This window comes from Lissotriton helveticus, chromosome 7 (assembly GCF_964261635.1).
Source record: "Lissotriton helveticus chromosome 7, aLisHel1.1, whole genome shotgun sequence".
Lineage (NCBI taxonomy): Eukaryota > Metazoa > Chordata > Amphibia > Caudata > Salamandridae > Lissotriton > Lissotriton helveticus.
The window spans coordinates 1,296,101,215-1,296,126,049 of record NC_136068.1 but is presented as its reverse complement, the minus strand read 5'-3'; the positions used below and the strand labels follow the sequence as shown (position 1 = coordinate 1,296,126,049).

At 42.9% G+C, this 24,835-nt stretch overlaps 1 protein-coding gene across 1 annotated transcript in view; it reads left to right on the top strand.

Moving 5' to 3' along the window:
- The window catches only part of TRIM65 (tripartite motif containing 65), a 159,452-nt gene that overhangs the window by 82,577 nt on the left and 52,040 nt on the right, over window positions 1–24,835 (top strand). Inside the window, exons 3-4 of the mRNA XM_078654553.1 lie at window positions 236–469; window positions 1,218–1,392. Of these exons, the coding sequence (XP_078510679.1) occupies window positions 236–469; window positions 1,218–1,392 (409 nt within the window). The remainder of the gene's footprint in view (window positions 1–235; window positions 470–1,217; window positions 1,393–24,835) is intronic.

Here is a 24,835-nt window from a genome sequence, read left to right as displayed (position 1 = left end):
AATACATAGGGTACATATCCTGATGTGACCTAGATACACCATACATATCCCTTTCTCTGTGCATGCCATAAAATCTGCTGCTCTATATTTGCTCTTGTTATGTGTAAGTACTATTTATCAGGATACATTGTATACGATATTGAGTCTGCTTGCTTACCCCCTAGTTATTTGTAATATTTGCATACCACATATTAAGATATTGAACATCCTATTACCGTCATTCCTTTTTGCCCAGGAAAACTCTGACAAGTTCATTGTGGGAGTAGCTGAGCGCTTTGCCAAGCTGCACCGAATGCTAGAGGAGTGCCAGACCCTATCGGTGGAGGTCATGCAAGGAGTAACACATGTGGCACTAAAGCAGGCGGAGTCCAACTTGAAAGAGCTGCAGAGGCGCAAGGATGCCCTGGTGCAGCACCGTCTCAAGGCAGAAGAGCTTTTAGGCTGCTCAGATGATGTAACTTTTCTGCAGGTAGGTTGTCTTGGCTAGACATCGAGATAAGGAAAAGGAAGACTTGTGCCATCAAATAATGAAGGGGGGTCAAACACTGCTTTGGGAACCCTTTAAATATGTTGACCGATTTAACAGGCAATTTATTATTTGATCCCAGGAGCCACCTCTTGCTTCAAATCATGGTACAATGGATCAGGTTAGTTGTATCACGGAGACTGGATGTCTCTGGGCATGGTGTACATCTCTGTGATGACCTGAAATATGGAATTGGTTTCAAATGAGCAACCCCTCACCCCTACTGAAAATGCAAATATAATTTCCACGCTTAAAGATAGCACTTTAATAATGCATTTCTGAAGTGTCTAACAATCTAAAACGCATACAAAACATGTGAACTTCTGGAGGAATTGTCCTCATCTGCATCCACAAGTATGTGGCCAGGCCCCAAGACTCTTAAAGAATATTTCATGATTCCTTCAGATGGTGATGTTTTGGAGTGTAGGCCTTTAGCTTCTGTCAGACCTCCCTTTCCTTTTGCCTGCAGACAGATCGTTTTAGATGTTTTACTGATATCGGCCAACATGTTATGGGAATGCTCTGGACCAGACCTCTTTTCAGATGTCTAAAGGTGTTTTTTTCTAGACCATTTTCCTTAGTCTCACAGACAGGTCTGGAAAATGTTTATGAGCTTTTTTCTGATGTTTGAAGGCTGTGCTTGGGAATAATTTATTTTGTCTGGTAACTTCTGTTAATTGCTTTTATCCAGCTGTTTCCTCTCCTTTCCATCCCTGGGGCATCTGTGGCTTTGCCGGCTGTTGAGTTTCCACTCAGTCAGAAAGTGGCACCCGTTGTAGATATCCTTTCCAACGTTTCAAAGTTGCTCCAGGAATTAGCCAACTCTCTACACATGGTACCCAGTGGCAGTGGGTACCCAACTAAAGGTGAGACTTTTGAAGAAATCTGTTCTGTGGGGAAATGTGAAAACACGGTAAGTTTATTTAGCTTGAAGATCCCCCCAGCAGGTGTAGTAAATATCAAGGACTGGGCCAGCTGACACCTCTCCAAGGTTTTGAGTCAATACAATACCATGACATTTAGTAGGGTTCTGCTGTCAGTTGGGTGTGATTGAGTACATTGTGGCCTCTGACTAGTTGGCTCCATATGCCTTTGCTTGCAAGGTGGATGGGAATGTTTGCATGTACGGAAATCTGTAACCTCAACACAAACATTTCAGTAAATAGGCATCCATTGCTGAACATTTATGAAATGTTGAAAATTATAGATCATGCTGAATGATTCACCACATTGAAACCCTCACCCAACTCTTCTACATACTTTTTAATGCCATTTAAAATACTTTTTTATGCCATTTGTGACTTCTCTGTGTCACCTTACGGCTATTGATAATTAACAAGATGTGAAATTTCCCAGTAACAATAGGGGTGTCCTTTTTTCAGGCTCGCATATTTCTTCGTGGTTGGAATGAATGTGAGTTTGATCAATAACCTGGGGAAGTCTGTGAGATACCAAAGAGAAGTAGTTTGGCCCAAGAAGTGACAAATGTCAGATTAATGTGTGTAGTGTTAATTATTTGTGGCACACTTTGTGAAAGATAAACAAGTGGGTTTGGCAGAGTCCATGACTAAGGTGGAAGTTCTGACTGTTACGTATCAGTTACAGTCTTGCCTCTGGGCTTCTTGGTTTGGCATACACATTTTAACCTAGCATCAACAGCGGTAGTTTCATAGTGTGTAATTCAGGGGCGGCTTTGGTAACATTAGGAGTGCCGTTTTTGCAGAGTAACATTTATTTGTGCTAGGTATGAACACGACTTGGAGAAGTCTTAGAGGCACTGGAGAGAGTCACTTTAACCTTAAGTAAATACAATTGTTTGATTAAGTTGCTTAATATTACTTATTTGGGGTAAACATTGTCTCTAGAAGATATTTAGTTTAATTAAGTTTTACTTTATTTATAATGCATAGCAGTGCTAGAAGCCCAACTTCGAGGTGCAGAACAAAACAGTCCGCACTGAAACAAGATCATGCATGTAAAACTGTCAGCAATAAACCCAAATAATAACAAATCATATCTTTATTAGGTTTAAATGCAAACATAAACACACATTGGCATAGCCAATATGTCTCGCCTTTGGGACCTTATCAGTGTTTAGCCATGCAACAGTTGATGTTGTTAAACCAAGGATTTTGTGCTGGATAACTAAACACTTATAAGGTCGCAAAGGCGAGACCTATTGGCTATGCTAATGCTTGTTCTGGTGTTGCTGTGTAGTACTGCAAGTGGCTGAATGATGCTTTGTTAATGTGTATGAGTATGATGAGCTATTACTATTGAGATAGTTATATGAGTTGTGTTAAAAGCGAGTGGAAGGTTTTGTTGCATGTGGATGGATGAGCTTTGTCGCACACAGCTAAGTTTGAGGTTTGGGGGCGAATCCCTTGAATGAGTTATAATGAAGGGGTGCTGTAGAAAACTGATGTTTAATGAATTATATAAGAAAGGGTCTGTGTAAGCTACAGGTGGAAGTGATGCTGCCTAGTAGTGCTGCACGTGGAGGACTTGTGGTCTTTGCACAAATAGTTGGTATTGCAATTGGGTTCTGAATTATACTGAGTGGTAAATAGTAAATGGTGTGCGAGTTGTGACCAGAAGATGGTAATTCTATATATGAGGTATCACTAATGAAATGGTGAGAGTGAGCAGTGTTGTGAGTGAACAAATGTTGATCAAGGTGTGTGCACACGTGAAATTTATTTTTACTGTTAAGATGGCATGTTAGCCCATTTGTAAAAGAGAAGGAAGGGATCACTTGCCAGCAAGCTTTATTTTTAAAACCAGCTGCATAATATATAAAGCTGTCACGAGCAGCAATCCTGCTTATATTGCAGATAACTTCCCCATCTCTGGTGGATCTCTTTACACCCACAGCACCATCAGACTGAGGGCCTCATTTATAAGCCCATTCCGCCGCCGGTGCTTCACTTTTTTTGACGCACTGGCGGTGCAGTGTGCCGTCCTATATTTACAAGCCCACGTAAAGTCACCCTGCATGACTTTTCGTGGCCTTGTAAATATGGCCCCCTTTCACGCATTACTCTTTGTGAAATGGGTGTTCCATGGGTGCTGCTGTGGGTGTTCCCACACAACATCCATGGAACCTGACACATTCCCAGATTTACAAAGTAATGTAAACTTGGCAATGCGTAAGAATCCTACACCTCCCCAGGGGAGGTGTAGGAGTGACCCAGCGGGGAGAAATACTTTTAATTCTCATGTTTCCCTCCTTTCTATGTGTGCTGATTTCTGCAGCACGAATAGATAGCGGAAATGCCATCAATTATTGATTTTGTGCAGGAAGGTGTCCCTTCATGCACAAAAACAATCATACTCACAACACAGGCACCCTTGATACATGACACACGGGTGCCTGCACTAACCATCTACAGCTCTTTAACTTATTGACTGTATCCTGGTCTTTGTACTTGTACAGCACTCAGCTGCTTCTCAGTGAGTAAACACTCTTATTCACTTCTAGTAATCTGCAGGGCTCAAATGAAAACCCATCAAACGCAAACTCAGTCTTCCATCCCTCTGAGATTAGTAAATGGAGTATGATGCAAGAGTGAAACAGTAAGAACTGTCATTTTCAACGTTTAAAAGAAAATAAACATAGAATTAAAAAAAAACATGCTGTCACCTGCTAAGCTCTTGCTCCCATCGTCCACCACAATAATCAAATGTTACTCATTAATGGTACTTACATCACTTGATATTTTCTGGATCACAAGCCACGCTATCACTTTTTTTATCTTGATCCCATTTTATGTGACATAATTGTTGGGTGAAAAGTTATGTAGAATTTCAAATGACAAACTCTCAGAAACATGCATCTGTATTTAAGGAAGAGGCTTTGGATAAGCTGATTAGTCTACCACCTATCTTGAAGTGCTGTACTTAGTGATAACAAACGTTTGATGTAAGAACTTTCACCATCATGAGGTCTCCACCCAACTTCAGTGCAGGATCATATGCATTCATGACTGCATCCTTGACTCTACTAGGACTCCCTGCCATCACAATATGATCTCAGTACCCTCCGGGAGCTTCCAAACCATATAAATCTAATTTTAAGTCTGATGTTAACCAAGACCTTTTGATTTTACTAAAATTATAAGTACAATATCTTTACTTATTGAGGCTTTCCTTCTCGTTCTATAGTTCTGTCATTTTGTATTTGTACACTACAACATACAGCGTGGGATAGCACACTTCACTCACTGGCTAACTTCACTTTGAGAGACGACATTCTTCCTTTTCATAAAAAACACATCCACACACAAAGTATTTCCCTTAAAAGCCAAAGACAGATATGGCAATGTGTACTTTTGAGACCTAAGGTGTTTTTGCTTTTAGGCAATTATTGTTTTACATTCATGTGCAGCTGTTGTGATCTTTAACAATGCTTTGAAAAAAACATATTAAAACTAAAACAGTGGATCCCCTAGAAGACGCGGACTGGAGAGATGCTCTCATGGCACCCAAGACCTTGACGACCTCCTCCAAGTTGCGTCTAGTCCAACTCTATTACCTCCACTAGGCTTACCTCACTCCTGCGTGCCTATACATCGCCCGTATGCGGCCCTCCCCGACCTGCACGCGATGCAGTCACGCCCCTGCGGACTTTTACCACATGATTTGGCAGTGCCCTGTCCTTGCACCATTATGGGTGGGGGTGAAACTGGAACTCACACAGACCCTGGGGTGGACGGTTCACCATGACCCACTACGCTTGGTCCTGGGTGTGTTTGACGGCCTTGATGGTTCTCGGGGCGATAGGCGCTTCCTAGGAACAGCGGTGGCAGTAGTGAAATGCGCTACTGGGCCTGGGCGCTCTGGTCCCAGGCCAAAGGCCAAACCCCCAACCATACGGAAATGGAGCCGGGGAGTGGATTGGTGTGGAACTCAAGAGAAGCCCCTCTTTGAGGCCCGGGGCTGCCCCGAGCTTTTTGGCAAGATATGGGGCAGATGGTTCAATCTACTGCCCTAACGGGCGCGTGTATGTCTTGTACAGGAATAACCATATGCAAGTGTTTTATTTAATCCCAGAGAGTGCCTTACAAGTCTCTGTCGTCCCTCTTTCAAATGTATTTTTATTCATATAATGTGCTTGGTTTCACTGCCAATGTATTTTGTGATTTGTTCTTTAAAACCAATAAACTTGATTATCAAAAAAAAAACTAAAACCGTGGGAAAGCCAAAAGGCTGATGCTCAATGCCAGAACTTTTGGCTTTGCCTTTGCTTATTTAATATTTTAAATTGTTCAAACCCAGTCCTGTCACTTTGTGGCATAGATGAGACCATTGGAAAGGAGTAGATACACGGTAGGAGAGTGATTCCAAGTTTTGTGACTATGCAAAAGGTGGCCTGCAATTCAGTGACTGAGTGGCCCAAGAGAAGATGGCTGGGGTAGTGGGCCAATTTGGGGTAGCTTTTAGTTGCTTTGTGCACTGTCTGGAGAAGATTACATGCTGCTGTTTGCCAGGAATCTGCGTGAGAATTGGGCTGAGCAGGTGAGTCCTGAACAAGCAGTCCTCATGATAGCCGTCCTGCATAAAATGTTGAAGTTACCCCCAGAGTGCACGGACTATCATTGTATTAACATACCAGGCCTGGATTACAATGTGCAAACATTTTCTACGGTGAAGGAGTAGGGGAAAAAGATTAGTGAAGAAGGAAGGAAACAGACTGTTGCAAACCATGAAAGATATGTGCAAGAAGGAAAAACATAAAAGGGAGCATAAGGAAGGAGGAGATCTATGAAGGCAAAGATACATTAGAAAAAGAACGTGCCTTTCCTTGCCGCATAATTTAGTTAACCCTGTTGCTTAATTTGTTTCTGCCATGCTCTAATGGCAATGGCTCTGGAAACCGTCAAGACCATCATGAAGGGTAGAAATCAAATCATAAGGCAGCGTTGGTATTCTTACAACATGATGCAGGAATTCCAACATAAGCTTTGGCACATTTAGGAAGCTCTCTCTTCAAACAGAATGTTGTCTATGCACTGATGACAGGCCCTGCACTTATGTAATATATGTACAGTGCTACTTGAATTATGAGATTTTACAACTGCTGCTTTTTCCACGTAATTTGCCATATAATCCATCGTCTGCTGCGTAAACTGCAGATTTTAACAGGTGTTGAGTCTAACTCCAAAGAATCAAAGTTACCAAAAGGAGAGCAACAGATTGGAAAGCCTAGAACAAAGTCCTGTGCACACGTATGAGGATGATGGTTTTAGTGCGAAAACCAAAACTAGAGAACTTTTTGGGGAGAAATTATGAAGGTCGACATCAGGAGTATCTTAATGGGGATTTTTATATCAATCCAGATCAATACAGAAAGAACAAACAAACCAGCAGACAAGTGTTTTGTCACAACGTGGTACAATTGTGACTCTTCAGGGCTGTATAGTGGCAATAAGTCATGATAATCGCAGTACCGGTAATAATTCCGACCCGGTAGCGACACGGGTTACTCAAAAGTAAAAGTCGGGAAAGTTGCGGGTGGTCCTTCCCGGTGACTCCGTGTCAAAGAAGATTTATGCTCATGGTACATGCAATTTGCCTGATTATAGCGCCGAATACAACGATGATCTCTCCAGCACGGGGCGTCCAGCCCAGTTTAACAGTACGACCTGACTGCAAGGGCACTAGATTATTGTCCTGCAATATTTGGTGCTTTGCAGCAGCTTTAAAATAATCTTTTTCTCCTTGTTGAAGTGGGTTAAATTATGTTATTTTTATGTTTCCCTCTTCTTCATTGATTTATTTTGCTGGTGAGAAAGTGTCACTCAGTTGAAATGTCACTCATAATTACTCAAAAATTATGAAAATGTCACACATAGCTATCTGAAACCTTGGCAGCTATGGGGAACGCGGCCGCCATCTGTTTCCAATTAATGCGACCGCGAGAAAGGCAAATGTAAACAAGCGTGGGCGCGATAATTGGAAACAGATTGTGCATGCTGCTCGATAGCGCATGGTAAACGCCATACATGCATGAGTGCTCATTTGAAACAGTGCAGTACATGCAAGAGTTTCCCAAAAAGTTCTGAGTGATTCCAAGAGGTCACTCCTATGCAGCGCTTGTGCGCTGCCTAGGCGAGACCTAAAAATGGCAGAGCCCAGAAAGCTTGCTACACTATCCAATTATAAAAATGTTATGGCAGGTATGGTTTAAGTCTTTTTTTAATTTGTATTTTAAAGTAGTCAAATCGAGATTCATTCTCAGATCTTTGAGAAGTTCCTCCACATCTTTGATGTTGCCGCCTTGAGTGGGTTGTATGTGACCTCATAGAAGAAAGGTTTCATGGAAAACCATTAGTGAGAACCATTTCACCTAAACCATTTAATTGTAATTTGCAGGATGAATGGTATTAAATATTTTGTAGAAAGCAATTCATAGAATATCTTTTTTTTAATTGTCTATTCCATGCTTATGTTTTATAAGATGTAAATGCAATGGTTTCAGGTTTTACTTTCTGATTTTGTTTTCTCCAGAAGTACCTATCTTAGTGCTTTAAGTCAGGGGACATTATTTCAGGTTTATATATTTTACATTGTCAAACAATTACATCAGATGCTTTTAATTCACTGATCCCTCACTACCCGTAAGCACAATCAATCCCTACTCCCTAAAAAACCCTCACCACGATTACACTACACCCACCCTGACCCCTAAATTCCAACCATTCTGAAGCCACTCACTAATCCTAAACTGAAGCCATTCCTGAACCCTGAGAACCCTTTTCCACGCCTACACCACGTGCATCAGTGAATTCTTAAAACCTCTCACCACCCCTAAACCTCACCTATCCCTGAACCCTAAAAATCCCTCACCACCCCTAAACTCCCACATCCATGAACCCTAAAACCCTTTCTACATCTAAAATCCACCCAACCCTAAATCCTTAAAACCCCTCACGAACCTAAACTCCACTAATTCATATTTATTTATTTATGAAGTGTTTTATAAAGCTCGGACGTGACCCAAAAGGTACCAGAATGCTTATCAATTACATAGTAGCAATTTTACAACAATCACAGAGCAAGGCATCAACACATAGAAAAAGAAAAATGGCTTGAGTAGTCTATGTAAAAACACTACTGTCACCAGGAGACATATGGACACAATGTAGGTAATTTCAAGGTCCATACGATGTACTAGAAACAATAATCTACATTGAGGACATCCTGGGCAAATAGATCAGAATGATCATTGCGTGATTTACTCCCAGATAGATAGGAATTTATGCTACGCTCCATCAAAGGCAATGTTGTTGTAATAGCATTAGATGGAGAGAGCAGATTCCGTAGTCAAAGGGACGAGGGGGCAACCTTCGCTTAAACAGATATCGAGGAAAATGTTCAACCATCAGCTATGGTAGGAATTTGCTCATAAGGAAGATCTTAGCTTCCTTCTTGAAGGACGAAGTAGTCTGAATTCTTCTAATGTAAGGAGGAAGCAAATTCCAGATTCTTGGGACAGCTCCGGAGAAGGCTCTGCCATTGGTTTTCTTCTTCTGGAAGATGGGCGGTTTCAGCACTAGGTCCCTGGCGCTCGAGATGGTCTGCCTCCATCCGATATCTCAATTTTTTTTTAACAAGCTACATCTGCATTTTGTGATGAAGTGCTTTGTGTGTAATACTTGCCAGCTTAAGGTGAATTATGGCTTCAAATGGTAGCCAGTTAAGAGCCTTCTGATGTGGAGAGATGTGGTAAAATGTTTTAGATCCTGTTAACAGGCTTGCTGCAGCATTTAGACACGTTTTTGGTGGGGCTGTGGAGATCTTGGGTAAGCCTAATAGAGTTGTACAGCTATATTCGATCCTAGAAATGACTCCGGTATGTACTGCTGGTTTAAGGTCTGTAGCTCAGAAGAATGATTTCAGTTTCCTTAAATAGCTCAAGTGAAAGTGGGTTCTTTTTGCCATCGAGTTGATGTGAGTTTGCATGTTTGGATTTTTATCAAGTGAAATTCCAAGGGATTTGGATGAGTCAACCTGTGCCGGGGTAAAATATAGAGCAGTGATCGTCCTGGTCCATTCCTAAACATCAGAGGAGCTTTTGAGTGGAGAAATTAAAAGGAATTCTATTTTTTGCATGTTAAATTTAAGATGATTGCAGGTTAGTTGTGTTGGCGTGCTGTAAAATTAAATTTCAGTTGGCGGTTCGACATAAAGGTTAAAAAGTAAAGGGGATAAAGTTGAGCTTTGTAGAACTCCAATCGAAATAGTGGACGGCAATGACTGATCTTGGTTAAACAAAAAATCTTTGGGTTCTGTTCTGCAAGAAGGATTTAAACCAATCTAGTACTGTACCTGATAACCCCATCCTGTTTTCAAGTCTGGCTAACAGTTTTCCATGGTTTACCATGTCAAATGCAGATGACAAGTCAAGATGAACTAATAGACAGGTTTTGTTTTGATCAAGTGCCTATAGAGCATCGTCCACTCTATGAAGTATTGCTATTTCGGTATTATGATCTGGTCTAAACCCAGATTGCCAGATGTTAAGCAAATTGAATTTCACAAAGCGTTGGCTCAGCTGTTGTTGCATGCATTTTTCTAGCTAATAGAGGAACATTGGTCAATGGCCTAAAGTTAGTTAGGTCTGCAGGGTTCCCTGACGGTTTTTTCAAGATGGGAAAGACTTGTCCTGTTTTAACCCCTTCGACGCTCATGACGAGCTGGGCTCGTCATGAGGTAGCCTCCTGCTACGCTCATGACGAGCCCAGCTCGTCATGAATAATGGGGTTTTGTAAAGAAGAGCACAGGAGGGGAATTTCGCTAGCGCTCATGTGGTTAAGACAGTCAGGTAAGGATCCTTGAGACAAAGAAGCATTGATCATATTAGTCCAAATGGGGATGATAAGTTTGTAGTGTAAAGTAAGGCATTTAGAAGATTGAGAATTATTATAGTGGTTATTTGGATTTATATTCAAAAGGGTTCCTGCAATATCATTGTGGTCATTTAGCTTGAAATCCAACCATTGTGGTTTATTTATAGGCTTTGCCAAGGGGGGTTGTAGTGGACCAGATTGGGAAATCCACGGGTTAGTAAGTGAATCAGCAGCTATCTAGAGCTTGTTTTCCAAAGAGTTGGCTTTGGATGTAGAGAATTCCTCACAGCTTAGTTGGAATTTTGTTGATTCGTGTGAGGATTTGGCTAGCTTGTTATATTGGTATTTTATCATTTCAAAGAGTTTACACTGTCTGTTTTTGGCATTATCAAGTTCAGTACTAAAGAAATATTTTGTTGTAAGCAGTTCTACTCTTTTAGTAGCTGTAACTGGGAGGATGAGGAGTGCCCATCTCCATTTCCTTTCAGCTAGTCTCAGATTTCGCGACCCATTGAACCAAGGATTTTTATCTTTATCCCGAATTCTTTTCATTTTTAAAGGGGCAATCAAATTGATTATGTTAGTCATCGTAGCGTTATAGTGATCAGTAAGTTCATTCAAGTTACCCATATTTTTCGGTGGCTGTAGCTCCCTCTCACAGCCTGCAACTAGATTCTCATTGTTAACACTTTTAGTGTCCCTTACCCAGTGTTTTATTTTGATGATGGATTGCAAAGTTTTTTTCTTTTTTTATGCAAGGTATTTGAAAGCTTGTGATGTGGTGGTCCGACCAATCCAATGGATCAATTGAGTTTATTTTCACAGCCTTGTCTCTGAAGATAATCCAGTCTAATGTAGCACCTTTTACATGAGTTGGGAGAGAGCAAGCTTGTGTAAAGGATAGGTATTCAAGGACATTTTTAAGTTTTAAGGACATTGATTAGATTGTCAATAGGATCATCCCAATGTAAGTTGAAGTCACCAATGAATATATCATTAGAATGAAGGGGCGAATTAGCTGTAATGATCTCCATTAAATGGTCCATGAACTGAGCGTTCCTACCGGGGATTGTAAAATGCGTGTAATTTGCAATTTTGATTGTCAGCAGTTCTAATGGAAAAACCCAGGTATGCAAAAGAGTCAAAAGGGTCGGTATGTAAAGAAATTCCTGAACCCTGAAACTCTTTCCACCCATACACTCTACCTTCCCCAGATCCCTAAAATCCCCAGCAACCGTAAACTCCACCTATTCCTCAGCCCTAAAAACAGTTCAACACCCCTGAACTCTACCCATCGCGAACCTTAAAAAACTTTTACCACTTCTTAACTCCTCTCATCTGTGAACCCTACAAAACCCTCACCAACCCTAAACATCACCCATCCTTGAACCCCAAAACACCTCACTATCTATGAACTTTACCCAAGATTACTGTACTTTTGTTTTTTCCTTAATTACCTTTCCTTTAGAATGTTTCCTCTAATTTTCAAATTATTTGAATTCCCTTAAAATTGTCTTTACTGAAAATTGGTTTTCCATGATTTGCTTTCCTTTAATGTGGTTTCTATTTTATTTTTCCATTCACTCGCATACATCACCTTGAAATGATTTACCAAACTTTGTTAAGCACTATTTTGGGAACTGCCTTTCTTTGGTCCTTATGGAGCGGAATAGTCTTACTGGTTGATGGGGACAAAAGGTCAGAATTGTTCCTAGGTGCTTCCCAATTCATGCCTTCAGATGCGGCTCTATGTTGGATGTGTTCTATGTTTTTTAACCAATGAAACTCCACTGTTCTTTCTTAAAGATTATTTATTTCTTTGTTTAAATATGTTTTATTTTATCTGAAAAAACACCCAGGTGAACAACGAAAAAATGTAAAGAAATGCTCATCCTGTTACTGCACTAGTTTCTCACAACACAGTGTCTATTACATCATGCGGAGCATTACTAACCTTGTAGTTATGTCTTCATGTAAACTCTCACAGATAAACTAACTATGGCCCTACAGGTATCTACAACAGTAGGGGTTTGCTCAAGCATTTTAAGGCAGTTGCGGAAACTGGCCCCTCTCCTCTCTTTCGAAACCCTTAAACGAGTGGTAGTTGCACTGATTATATCCAGACTGGACTACGGAAACTTGCTCTACCTCGGACTCCCAGACTACCAATTGTCTAGACTCCAGATCATTATGAACGACGCGGCCCGTTTAGTGTTCAAGGTTCCGCGTCGCACTCATGCCTCCCCCCTCCTGCGCCAACTTCACTGGCTTCCCATCAGGCAAAGGATAAAATTCAAGGGCCTCTGCATTGCTCATAAAGCCGTTTACGGCAAGGCACCGGAATACATCAAAAAGGGCTTAACCAACTATGCCCCAACGAGAGCACTCCGATCCTCGGAAGCTAGGATGTTAGTCTGCCCCCGCTCTCGCCAGGTATCCCTTGGAGGCAGAGCTTTCTCTACCATCATCCCACAGATCTGGAACAAACTCCCTGACAACCTCCGAAAGGAACACTCCTTGCTTCCTTTCAGGAAACGACTCAAAACCATTCTCTTAAAGGAAGCCTGGGGCACACAGTAAAGTACTGCCTCCCCACCAGTAATCCAAAGCAGGGTCCTCTCTCTCAGCGCTTAGAGACTGTTGGTGATAATGCGCTATATAAATGCAAATTACAAATTACTGTACATATACAAGGGCAGTGCCTTTGTTGTACACAGTCTTATTATAATAGTGACTACGGGGCAGGTCATCTGGATTCGGCAGCAAAGAGTGAATCAGATGCCTAAACAAAGTAATGTCTTCAGTAGATAGGTTCTCACCATTGCATGATGAAGCTGTTCTGCCAATGCTCTTTCACTACTATCAAACAAGGGGGTTTACCTAAGCCTCTGGTGTAAATTCAAACAATTAATGACTGAACAAGGATAAACAAAATTTATTAGTTAATCCAGACATCTGATTTATGTCATTTTACTTTTCAATTGATTATCAAGTTTGTTTTATCTCTAGACAGAACAAGACCGTCATCAACTTCACAAATCGCCATACAGTTTACAACATACTTAACCACAAATCAAAAACGTTTACAGTAAAAAACATGGAAATGGACATGTGATTGTAAAATACAGAAGATTGTGATGACAATTTCAAAGAATGAATATACAAACAGTTACCACATAGAGCGGGGCCATAGCACTACTGCCCCGCCTTTGTCAGCCTGTTTTATTAGAATCGATGTGTCTGCTTTAAGATCACGAATAGCGGCTGTTTAGCCTTTACTGATGTTGTTCTGCACAAAACTTTTTGTCTTTTCTAATTTGGTGAGGGATGATAGGACCGCTTGTTCAAAGGCAACAATTTGCTTCGGGACACAATTATAGTAATTTACTTTTTTTTTAAAACAAATCTTTATTTGTCATGTTGCACATACATTGCAGAGCTCCGAAGACAGCTGCAGACATCTAAATCACATTAGCCAATGAAAATGACTTTTGATATTAATGAAAACAACAGGAACACCCCACCACCTCCCCCCAGTCGCACTCACACCCCCCCTGAAACACCTAGCAGGACACTGGAACACATATAACCCCCCCATTTCCCTACAAGGTCCCATCTTCTGCCCACCCATTAATCCATCTGAGGGCCACCTTGCTCCACCGGCGGATCCAAGTCTAGTCCCCGGTAATCTGCCCATCGTTTCCATATCTTGTAATGTTTATGGGGACACCCCCTGGCAGTAAAGATCGGCAGTTCTAGACCCATGCAGAAATCTAACCTGTTTCTCCACGCGGTCAGCGACGGGGCTTGGGGTGCTTTCCACGCCCTCGCTAAATCCCTTTTTGCCAAGGTGAGACCAAGCAGCAATAGGTGTCGCTTATATCTATTACCCCCCACCCCCTCCAGGACATGTAACAGCGCCAGACGCCGCGAACAAGGAAGCTCCCAACCCAGCACTTGTGACAAGCAGGAAAACACCCCACCCCAGAACCTGTGTAACGAGACAGCTCCAGACCGTATGCAATAAGGTGCCCTCTTCTCAACCAGATCAAAGACACTCGGGGATACAATCATTCCCGCTGTCCACAATCGCACCCTAGTGAAGTACACCCGATGTAGGTATTTAAATTGAATCTGGCGCAATCGCGTGACTATTACCGCCCCCCGCGGACTCGCTAGTGCCTCAGCCCAATCCTCCTCCTCTAGGTCCCCTACATCCTCCTCCCAAGCTGTCTTGAGTCGCTGTAGGGTTGCGGAGCAGGGAATGATCAAGGTCTGGTATATGTGGGAAATCTTGTGGTCCGGCAGCTCCCCCATAAAGACCTTAGCTTCTATGGGGCTAAAGTCGGGGAGAGACTCCAGGCCCTCCAAACACGGCACCAGCGCGTGCCGAAACTAGAGGTATCTAAAGAACTGGGAACGTGGCATGGCATACTCACCCCGCAGGTCTTGAAATGATTTAAGCGTTACATCAGACATCACATCCCCCAGAACCGAGATGCCTATAGAATCCAAGCCCCTAAAACCCTGCAAGGCAGCGAGCTGGGGCAAACGTCCATTGCCCCAAAGAGGAGTCTCTCTAGTCCGAACATTCCACCACTCCATTCTGCGCAGGGCCTGCCTCCATACATGAGACACCACCTGTGAAGCCGGGGGCAGAGTCGTCCGACGCGGTGCGGAGTACAATAAAGTGTGTAAAGAGTGACAGCCAATGAGCTGACGCTCAACCGCATAGAGCGGGTCATTCCTATCTCCATACCACCATTCGTTAAGAACCAGCAAGTGTGCAGCTTGGTAGTAGGAGAGAACATCCGATGTTGCTAGTCCTCCCGTGTACGTAGATAGGAAGCATGTGCGCAGACCCCCATAAAAACCCGACCAGTGCCGAGTTAACTTGCCGGAACCATAGGGGTGGAATCTGGTAGGGATGATTTTGTAGCTGATGAAGAAGACGAGGGAGCGCCACCATCTTAAATATAGCTGACCGACCATAAATCGTCAAGGGCATGGACGACCATACCTTGAGATCTTCCTTAGTCCGATCCCAGACCGGGGCCAAGTTACGCTCCCTGGCTACTGTCGGAACATCAGATAAATAAACTCCCAGGTACTTCATACCCCCCTTTGCCATTTGTAAGGCCGATACCCATTCCCCCACCCCGGAACCAGCCCCCAGGACCCAGAGTGTGGATTTACGTGGATTTATATACAGCCCTGAGGTCTCGCCGAAAATCTGGAGAATGCGCAATAATCGCGGCCTGATCTATCCAGATCTGTTAGAAAGAACAGCACGTCGTCCGCGTACAATGCTATCTTTTCGGTAAGTCCTGGTGCCCATCGAAACCCCTTGAGTTGAGCATCTATTCGCACCCAGGCCGCTAAGATAGTAATTTACTTTTAATTACCCTTTTCTTCGGTCTCTTACATGAGCCCAGTATTAGGTCCACTGGCCTTCCCACTGCCTCCTGCATTGTTGGCACAACCCTTTCTCGACAATTTTGAATAACTGGACAGAGCTGTATCATGTGCATGAAGGTCACATCTTCCCCCGACACCTGGGACATCATATTTTGTATGCATAATGGTAGGGGCCATACAAATCTTGGGTAATGTCTTAAGCTATACTACTTCAGTGTTGCATTCTTGACATGTTTGCACGCTTGTGCCCACTCCATATCCATGAGAGGTGGACCACAAACAATAATGTTCTAGTATTCTTCTACACCCTCTCGGTGTCCAGGAGCATCATATCATATTACGTTATACTGCATAGCTATTGTGTGGGAGCTCTGGGACCCATTTATTATTTCCAAAGGTGTTTAAGACTCAGGAGGATGCTGGAGCGGTCCTGGCCATGTCAGTCAAGCTGCATGCGCTAAACATGCATCAACTAGGAATTGTCCATGTCTCATCCTCAGCTGTGATTGTGCATCTACAAATAACATGAACTGAACTTCCCATGTCATTGTACCCACCCTGTATCCACCTAGTGACCCCTGTCTCCTCTACCGCATGGCGTTGAAGTGTGGTAGGCACCATAAGGGGGCCTCTGGGTGGTAGGGTATATACCACCACCAATTTATGTAGGAACCTAATCAAACTATTGACCATTAAGGAGGTGAAAGGTCAGCTCTTGGGGTCAGCTCAGCCTGTCCCAGGCACATCTTAAGTCTCTTGGTGCCTATCAGTAAGATCTTCTCTCTGTTTGTTTCCCCACCAACCATAATGGCAGGTACAGTAAGTGAGTTGTCAAATAATATATCTCCAGGTCCTGGAACACCATACCCCGTGTTCATAAGGTTTCATCAACATGGCTAACTTAATCCTGGGGTATGATGTGATGCAAAGTATTTTGGTAATAAGCCTGTTTAGTTCCAGAGAGATCCCCAGCGTCACCCATATCATCATTCACTGGTGAACATATAAATGCTTGGGCAACACCACTATTGTAACTAAGCCCATTCTGCCCCCCAGTGGCAGAAGTAACTTGCTCTATAATTTTTCGGGTACTCTGAAGACTATTACTGTTCCAGTGTTGTGTTTTCCGGATCACCCTAACCCCCAAGTATTTGTGGTGTTACAAGACAGACCCAGATTCGGCCTCCGCCCTTTCTCCCATCAGAACAACCTCGTTATCTGCCAGTTTGTTAGACTACACAACACTGAGGCTAACTCTTATAGGTGGTATATCAGCAACAGGGTTGAATACTCCAGGGATTTAAGGTATACAAACATGTAGTCTGTGTACAGCAGCACCTCATTGGCACCTATTCCGACATTTTATTGCTCAAGGTTGCCCCTAGTGGCTCCTTCACCAGAACCAACAAAGGGCATCCCTCAAAATTCTGGGCTCCAATATTGTAGTCCGCCATAGGAAGTGTATACAACAATCTTTTCAACTTCCCCAGCAAAGGGCCTGTATTACAGGCTTCTAAAACCTGGAATAAATGGCACCATCCCACTGTATCAGAGACCATTTCTAAAGCTATTGAGGCAGCCAGATATTTTCCACACAGATTTTCTGTTTTCAAATCTGTGAGATTCCACATAGTGTTTTTATTGGTCATAAATCCATGCTGGTCTGGGTAGACCATTCCTGTAACCACTGTCCTTAATCTAGTTGCTGTTATGTAACTTTTATTATCCTTGTTCATCATAGACTGTAGGCGATAGGGTCTCCAGGACATAAGTTGGTTCTCTGTCACGCATCAGAACTACTATCACAAGGGATCCTCCCAACATGGTCGGGAACACATTACCTCTAAGTGTTCTTTTTCAGTTTGTCTAGTAAGAGCCCTGCTTACGCCACATACAATTCTACAGAGAGCTATCCATACCTGGAGCACAAGTGGTGTTGATATTTTTGAGAGCCTCTAGTTGTTCTTTCCCAGCATTGGAAGCCTCAATCATTTTCCTCTGATTCATAGTTAGGCATAGCAATTTTACTATTGCTGTGTACTTCTTCAGGGTCTTCATGCTGGGATTAGAGCACAGCCATAATCATCTATAACACATAATTGCTGCTGTTTTGTGTCACCATTTTAGTTGTGTCACTGCTTCTTATTTGGAGTATGTCATGACTCTGTGTATTTAGGAAGTCACACTAGCATTTTGCCAGATTTGTCACCTTCCCTAATGCAGTCATTGTCTATAAATAATATTTGTTTATTTATCTAACGCACATTAGTCCAAGTGCTCGTTTCTTGTCTGGCAACTCAGGGCGCTTCTCTGGGATATCTCTGGTCTCTGTCGCTGTGTGGCCCACATCCCCTTCAATTTCCTTCATCATGCTCTCCAGCTGACCCAAAAAACCGGATGATCGACTGAAAGATTACTGTCTTTGTCTGAAGTCCTGGATCCATAAGAAGTGCCAGCGGAATTGGGCAGGTCTCTTACTTTCCCATGAATAAAGGCAGAGGGTAGCATGTTGTACTCAGGTGGGTTGAGGTTGCCGTCTGGACGTTTTTCGGTCTCGCCTACTCAACACAACCGCTGTGCAGCAAGACTTATTGTTCACAATTTAGTGGGCTTACGACCTGCCCACAGCATACCATTAGTTATTTTTGCCTTGAAGAATCATCATTACAATTTGTCGACGATCGACGGGATATACACCTACTCAGGAGAGTAACTTCTACAGGATTTCTTCCCCCAAAAAGTTTTTATACAATTTTTGCATCTTTATTCAATGAACTATTGAGCGCTATCCTAAATTCGACATATACCCTCCTACGCACGGAGCTTGACGATCAGAAAATTAACCATGTTTGGACAACTATGACGGTATATTTTTGCGAAGTGTCCGTTTTTACTACTGGATATCTGACTTTGTTGGGAACTTTGTCAGAGGGTTTCGCGCTCACTTCAAACTCATGATTCTGCAGGATGAACTTTACGTTGTGAGTAAAGACTTCAATTTCAGAGCCATTTAAACTGTAATTTCGAAGAAGAATATTACATTGCAGTACATTTCAGGGCACTTACAGAGCATCATCGGAAACAGAACATCATCGGAAACATTACCGAATACCGAACGGAAAAGTCGGAGCTCCTCAGCTGTAGACTGACACCCCCCCTCCACCCCTCTCCCCTCCTGCAACGAGAGACATCGGAAAGGGCAAAGGTAAAAAGCGAAGCTCAAGGATTCAAGGACTAATTGATTAAAAAAAAAAAAATCGCCACAATGCGTTTCTAGTGATCCATCAGCTTACCGGCATCTGACATCTGGCAGCTGATATCCGGCATTTCAAGAGGCTCAGGCTCTGGCTCAGCATGACTTTGCGGGTCTAGCGGGCTTTTCGTTTGCCGGGTTTTGTGTCAGCGTCAGCAGTAATCCTACGGTCTGAGGTCCGATCCGACCTCGAGGAGAATCGGCAATCCCCTGTTTCCGTGCTCGACAGACTGGTATCCCCGGCCTGCGTCCTACACCGACGCAAGAGGCTCTATTGGCTCTAGAGGCTCTACTTGCAGCACAGGCACCGACAGTCTCGAGGAAAGTCTCGAGGAGAGGGGAACACGGACAGCAAGCAAGTAAGACAGCAGGAGATCCAGGAGACCTAGAGGTGGCGATACCCGATGCTGCTTATCTCTCTCTGCCTCTCCAAGACTCGTGGTTGCATGTTATTAGCAGCTGAAGTGGGAAGAGTGCTCCGCATTCGGAATCAACTCAATAGAGGTGAGAAACAACAAGTGGGGGAGTGGTGGGCTCGGGGGCCTGTGAAACTAAGGTACAGAACGAGAACACGAAAAGGGAGGAATATGGAGGACGAGACCGAGGGTGAGGCTGATCTGGAGTGTGTGGGTGCATGGAAGAACAACTCAGTAACACAAGGAGGGCAAGGCAAAATCGACATTAACACTGACACTGGCACTGGCACTGGCACTGGCAGTGGTACTGGTTTTGTAGGAACCCAAGCCTCACTAAATCCCCAGAGTTCCCAGTCTATAGCAAAATGACCTGATACTCGACCTGACTCCCGACCAGACACCAGAGGCTCGAGGAGCAAGGCTGATAAGGAGAAGGAGAAGGAGAAGGAGAGGGAGAGGGAGAAGGATAAGAAGAAAGACAGAGACAAGGAGAGAGGAAAAAAGGAAAAACCAAATCCAAAGAGAAAGGGATTGAGATTGAGAGTGAAAAGGATACTGACTGTGATACTACTGGAGATGTAGGTGGCCAATTACAAAACCCAGATGACCCAGATACCTTGCAGGAAACTAGAAAGACAATAGACAAAACAGATAAGACGGAGAAAATAGACCTGATGGCAAAGAAGGCAAGAAGGCTTCAAACAATAAAGAATCTAAAGAGTGCCGTAAAAACGAGTGGTCAAATAACTGATGCTCAACCTCGGATCTCAAGCATATTTAGCTCTCTGCCCAAAGAACAATTAGACGCTCGGGGAGATGGTGGGTCCACTGTCACGGAGAAAAAGATGACTAATAAAACAAGAATTCCTAGTGTCAGCGTAAATAACCCCACTCCGCATGCAAAAGCAGGAATTCAAATTGATGGAAAAAAAGACGATAAGGTCAAAGTGACCTCTATGAACAATGACAACACGAATAACCAGAGCTTAATAAATGGAAAGACTAGATCAAAGTCAGTGTTAGCACCCACACAAACAGCAGCACCAGTAGGGGAAGCAAAGGCAAAGGAAGCAAAGGACGCAGCCACTGCATCGGGAACGGAACGGATGGGCAGCCACAAAAAGACCACAAATATAGATGCCGGCTTAGGCTCACTGGACGAAGAAAATGGTCAAATAATCGAGAATGACACAGACAATATACGTCAGGAACAACAGGAACAGCAGGCACAGCAATGGTCCGACCTAGTAGGTGACCGAACGGCTGATAGTGGCACTGGAGATGATGGCAACGAAGAGCAAAACCCATCTTTATTTAATCACCCTCAATGTCCAGGCAAGGTCAATGATGATTATTCTTCCCAGTCCAACTTGGATTCTGGATCCGATTCGGAAATTTATGAAACTGGCGCATCAACTTCAAGTGAGCTACAAAAGGTGGCACATACGAGTATGGGATCTCCGGAACCTTCAGTCCTTGAGCTATCGGAAAACGAACTATCAGAACTAGAGCAAAAGAAACTGAACACAACATTAAAGAACAGCGCCTCAAGAAGAAAACAAGAAAGGAAAAGAAAAAGGCGAAAAAGGCAAAAGAGACAGCTTAATCTTGCTTATGACGACACCACAGATCAAGGCAGCAACACAGAACAGACAGGTCATAGACCCAGAACCACTGCATCCAACTATCGCATCGAGTCAAATTCTAACCTAGGTCTTGCGGCTGAATCAAAAGCATCTAAGACTTCGCAGTCAGATACTGGGGATGGAAGGAAAACACAACTAGAACCGAACCTTGATTGATGTGCTTAAATCAATAAAAAACTTCCAGGAAGATGTCAAACAGGATAACAGGAAAAATCACATTGCCATCCAGAAACTACAAGGAGCGGTGCAAAAGGTTGGGGTGACCTGTCTTGAGATCCCAGAAAGAATGACTTCTGTGGAAATACGTTCGGAAAATTTGGAGAGGGATGGTACCGTTCTACAAACAGTCAGGAAAGAACAGGAGGGGATAATCAAAGATTTAATGATGAAGGTCGAAGACCATGAAAATCGTGCAAGACGTAACAATTTACGCTTCCTTGGGATTCCCGAGAACGCAGAGGGGAATGATCCAAGGGGCTACATAATCGCAATTTTAAAGAAACATTCACAGAATTACAAACCTGGGATCTCGCCAAAGAAATACAACTGGCCCATCGTTTTCCTCTGACCTTCTCAAAAAGCCTACAGGCTAACGCACAGTACCCACGAGCAATGCTCGTAAATATTGGCAATTTTCTATTGCGTGAAGCAGTTTTTGATCTTACTCGCCCAACAAACAAAAAATAATATAAAGGCTTCTCATTCTTTAGCAGACCAGACTTTGCCCACGCAAGAGTTGAAAGAAGGTGGAGGATGAGGCAGCTATTTACACCCTTTGAAAAAATTGGTGCCACTGTGTACTTGCGAAACCCTGCACGACTAAAGGTCATTATTAACGGAACCACAAGAAGCTTCACCAGCGAGATTTAGGCTGAAGCGTACTTAAACGAACTCACAAACTCAGACAAAAACAGGACAAAAAATAGTGTACTTTGCAAGGAACGATCATAAAAATGATTAGAAAAAAATTGCCAAACATACTATAATATGTAACTCTTAATATATGCCAATGTAAATCACGGGGAAAGAAGCGATAGGGCAAAATTACAATTTAACAGACAGGCACAGGGGTCGGGGCACTCAGTCGCTGGGAGTTACCGATTACATAGGTGCTCCACAACCTGGTTTAATTCGAACCAGGCAACATCTTCAACCTGACTCTTAAAGTCTTACTTTGGGGACAGGGAGGGGGGCGGTGGGAGACGAGGGCGGGGGGGGAATTGGGGGGGATCACTCAAAAAAGCAACCAAATTAATGCACCGAGGGGAAAAAAATATATCACTATGTTAGGCATAATTTCACACAAATCAAAATTCAGGGGGAAAAAATACATAAGAGCATGCTTTATTTGGAGCCAAAAAATAAAAAAAGGGATTATGGATAAACTGAAAATATGCTCTTGGAATGTGGGGGGACTTAATGACAGGAACAAAAGAGCCCGGTTATGTGGGGTAATTAAACAAAACTCATTCGATATATTGTGTCTTCAGGAGACCCACATTCCCTGGGGTGAAAAAGATTTATTAAAGATCGCTGGATACAATATATTGGCAACCACTACTCAGACTTCCAGAAACCGGGGTGTAGCTATCCTAGCCAGACCTTTCTTGGGACAGGCAAAACGAAAGCTAGTCGATTCCTCAGGTAGATGGGCTATTATAGAGCTAAACATAGGCTTAACAATCTGTACAGTATATGCATCTAACCAGGATGACCCCTTTATATTTGAGGAACTGGAAATAGAATTAGCTTCTTGGCCTGGAATATTAATATTTTGTGGAGATTTTAATATCTCTCTGGGGTACAAGGTGGTCCGACCAGACCAAGATATTTATACATATGCTGGACGAAAACCAAAAATGTTTAAAGCCATTTCTCAACTTAAGGAAAGCTTAGACCTAATTGATATCTGGGACGTAAAACATCCAACTGATCCCGGCTATACATACTTTTCACACCCACACAATTAATATTTTCGGATCTACTATATTTTAATAACTAGAAACTGCTCTGACAAAACACAAATAATCAAACTTCCTAAAACACTCTCTGATCACAACCAGCTGACCCTCACATTCGATACTGCAAATCTCAATGGACCACGTTCAAGCTGGACTTTTGACAGAAAATTACTGGTAAATAAGGATTATGTTAAATACATAAAAACATGGACTCAGGGCTTCTTTGACTGTAATCGATATAGTGCCTCCAGGGGCACTGTCTGGGATTGCTTCAAAGCAGCTCTAAGGGGGAGAAACAATTAGCTTCATAGCTAAGCGTAGGAAAGATGGTGACAATGAGAATAAGCGACAGATGCAAGAGCTAGCCAATACCGAGGAGGAGCAAACCAATTTAATAAGGAGGGGAGAGGATGGGGGACCTACCTTGAGGAAATTGCTGATCCTAAAAACCGCGCTAAATAGCAGGCTTACTCAGAAAGCAGCTGAGATCTTTCAAGCAAATCGTAACAAAATCTACGAAGATGGGGAGAGAGTGGGGAAGCAACTGGCTCTACGTGCACGTCAGAAGCAATCTCATAATACAATTACTAGTATTGAAGTAGAGGGAAAGGAATATAAAACACCTGAAGATGTTTTGGATACGTTTAGGCAATACTATCAGAAACTATACCAGAATGAGGATAAAGCTGATCAAGAAGTAGTAAGAGATGCCCTCAATATATGGCTAACCGAGATTGGATCATATAAGATCATCAATGACGATTCAAGGGAAAACTTGGAAAAAAATATTACACACACAGAGGTACTGCTGTCCCTGTCAGAGCTAGCCTCGGGAAAAGCTGCGGGTCCCGATAAATTACCATTAGAATTATATAAAATTCTTGGAGAATGTATAACACCATATCTACTAGATCTATTTGTAGGGATTCAAGTAAGCGGCATCCCGCCTGACTCATGGAAAACAACAAACATAATTATCTTCCCTAAAAAGAGAAAGCCCTCAACCTGACCCTCATCGTATCGTCCAATCTCCTTAATAAATGCAGACTCAAAAGTATATTCTCAAAAATTCTGACGAATAGGCTCAGAAGGGTTATCGAAAACCTTGTCTCCCCATGGCAACACGGATTTATTCCCGGGAAGTCCACCACAGACCATACTCGCAGAGCTGTATCGCTATTTGATATCATGAATGCGACGGGGGGGCGAATGTCGATCTTACTCGATGCCGAGAAGGCGTTCGATCGTGTCTCTTGGAGTTTCCTATGGGCGGTGCTCGAGAAAAACAACTTTGGGCCCTGCCTCTCTAAATCAATTAGGGCAATGTACCACGAAAAAAACGCTAGGGTTCTAGTTATGGGCCAGGAATCAAAACCGTTTGAAATATTGAGAGGGACTAGACAGGGCTGTCCGTGTTCTCCGATCTTGTTCCCTATGTATATCGATCCGTTGATTCTTAAATTTATGGCAAGCGATGTAATCATACCTGTCACGGTAGGATCTTACGAAGCTAAGGTTATGGCATATGCTGATGACGTGGCGGTAATAACACCTTATCCCTCCGAGGCTATAGCTGAAATTGAGTCTATTACACAAGCCTACGGGCAGATCTCAGGATACTCTCTCAATCGCGATAAAACCATGGTAATTTGCACTGATAATATTCAGTTTGACGACCCTAAGAAGGTGGATAACGCAGTATACTTAGGGATATGTATATCACCTAATGTAGAGATCATTAACGATTTAAATTATATACCATTA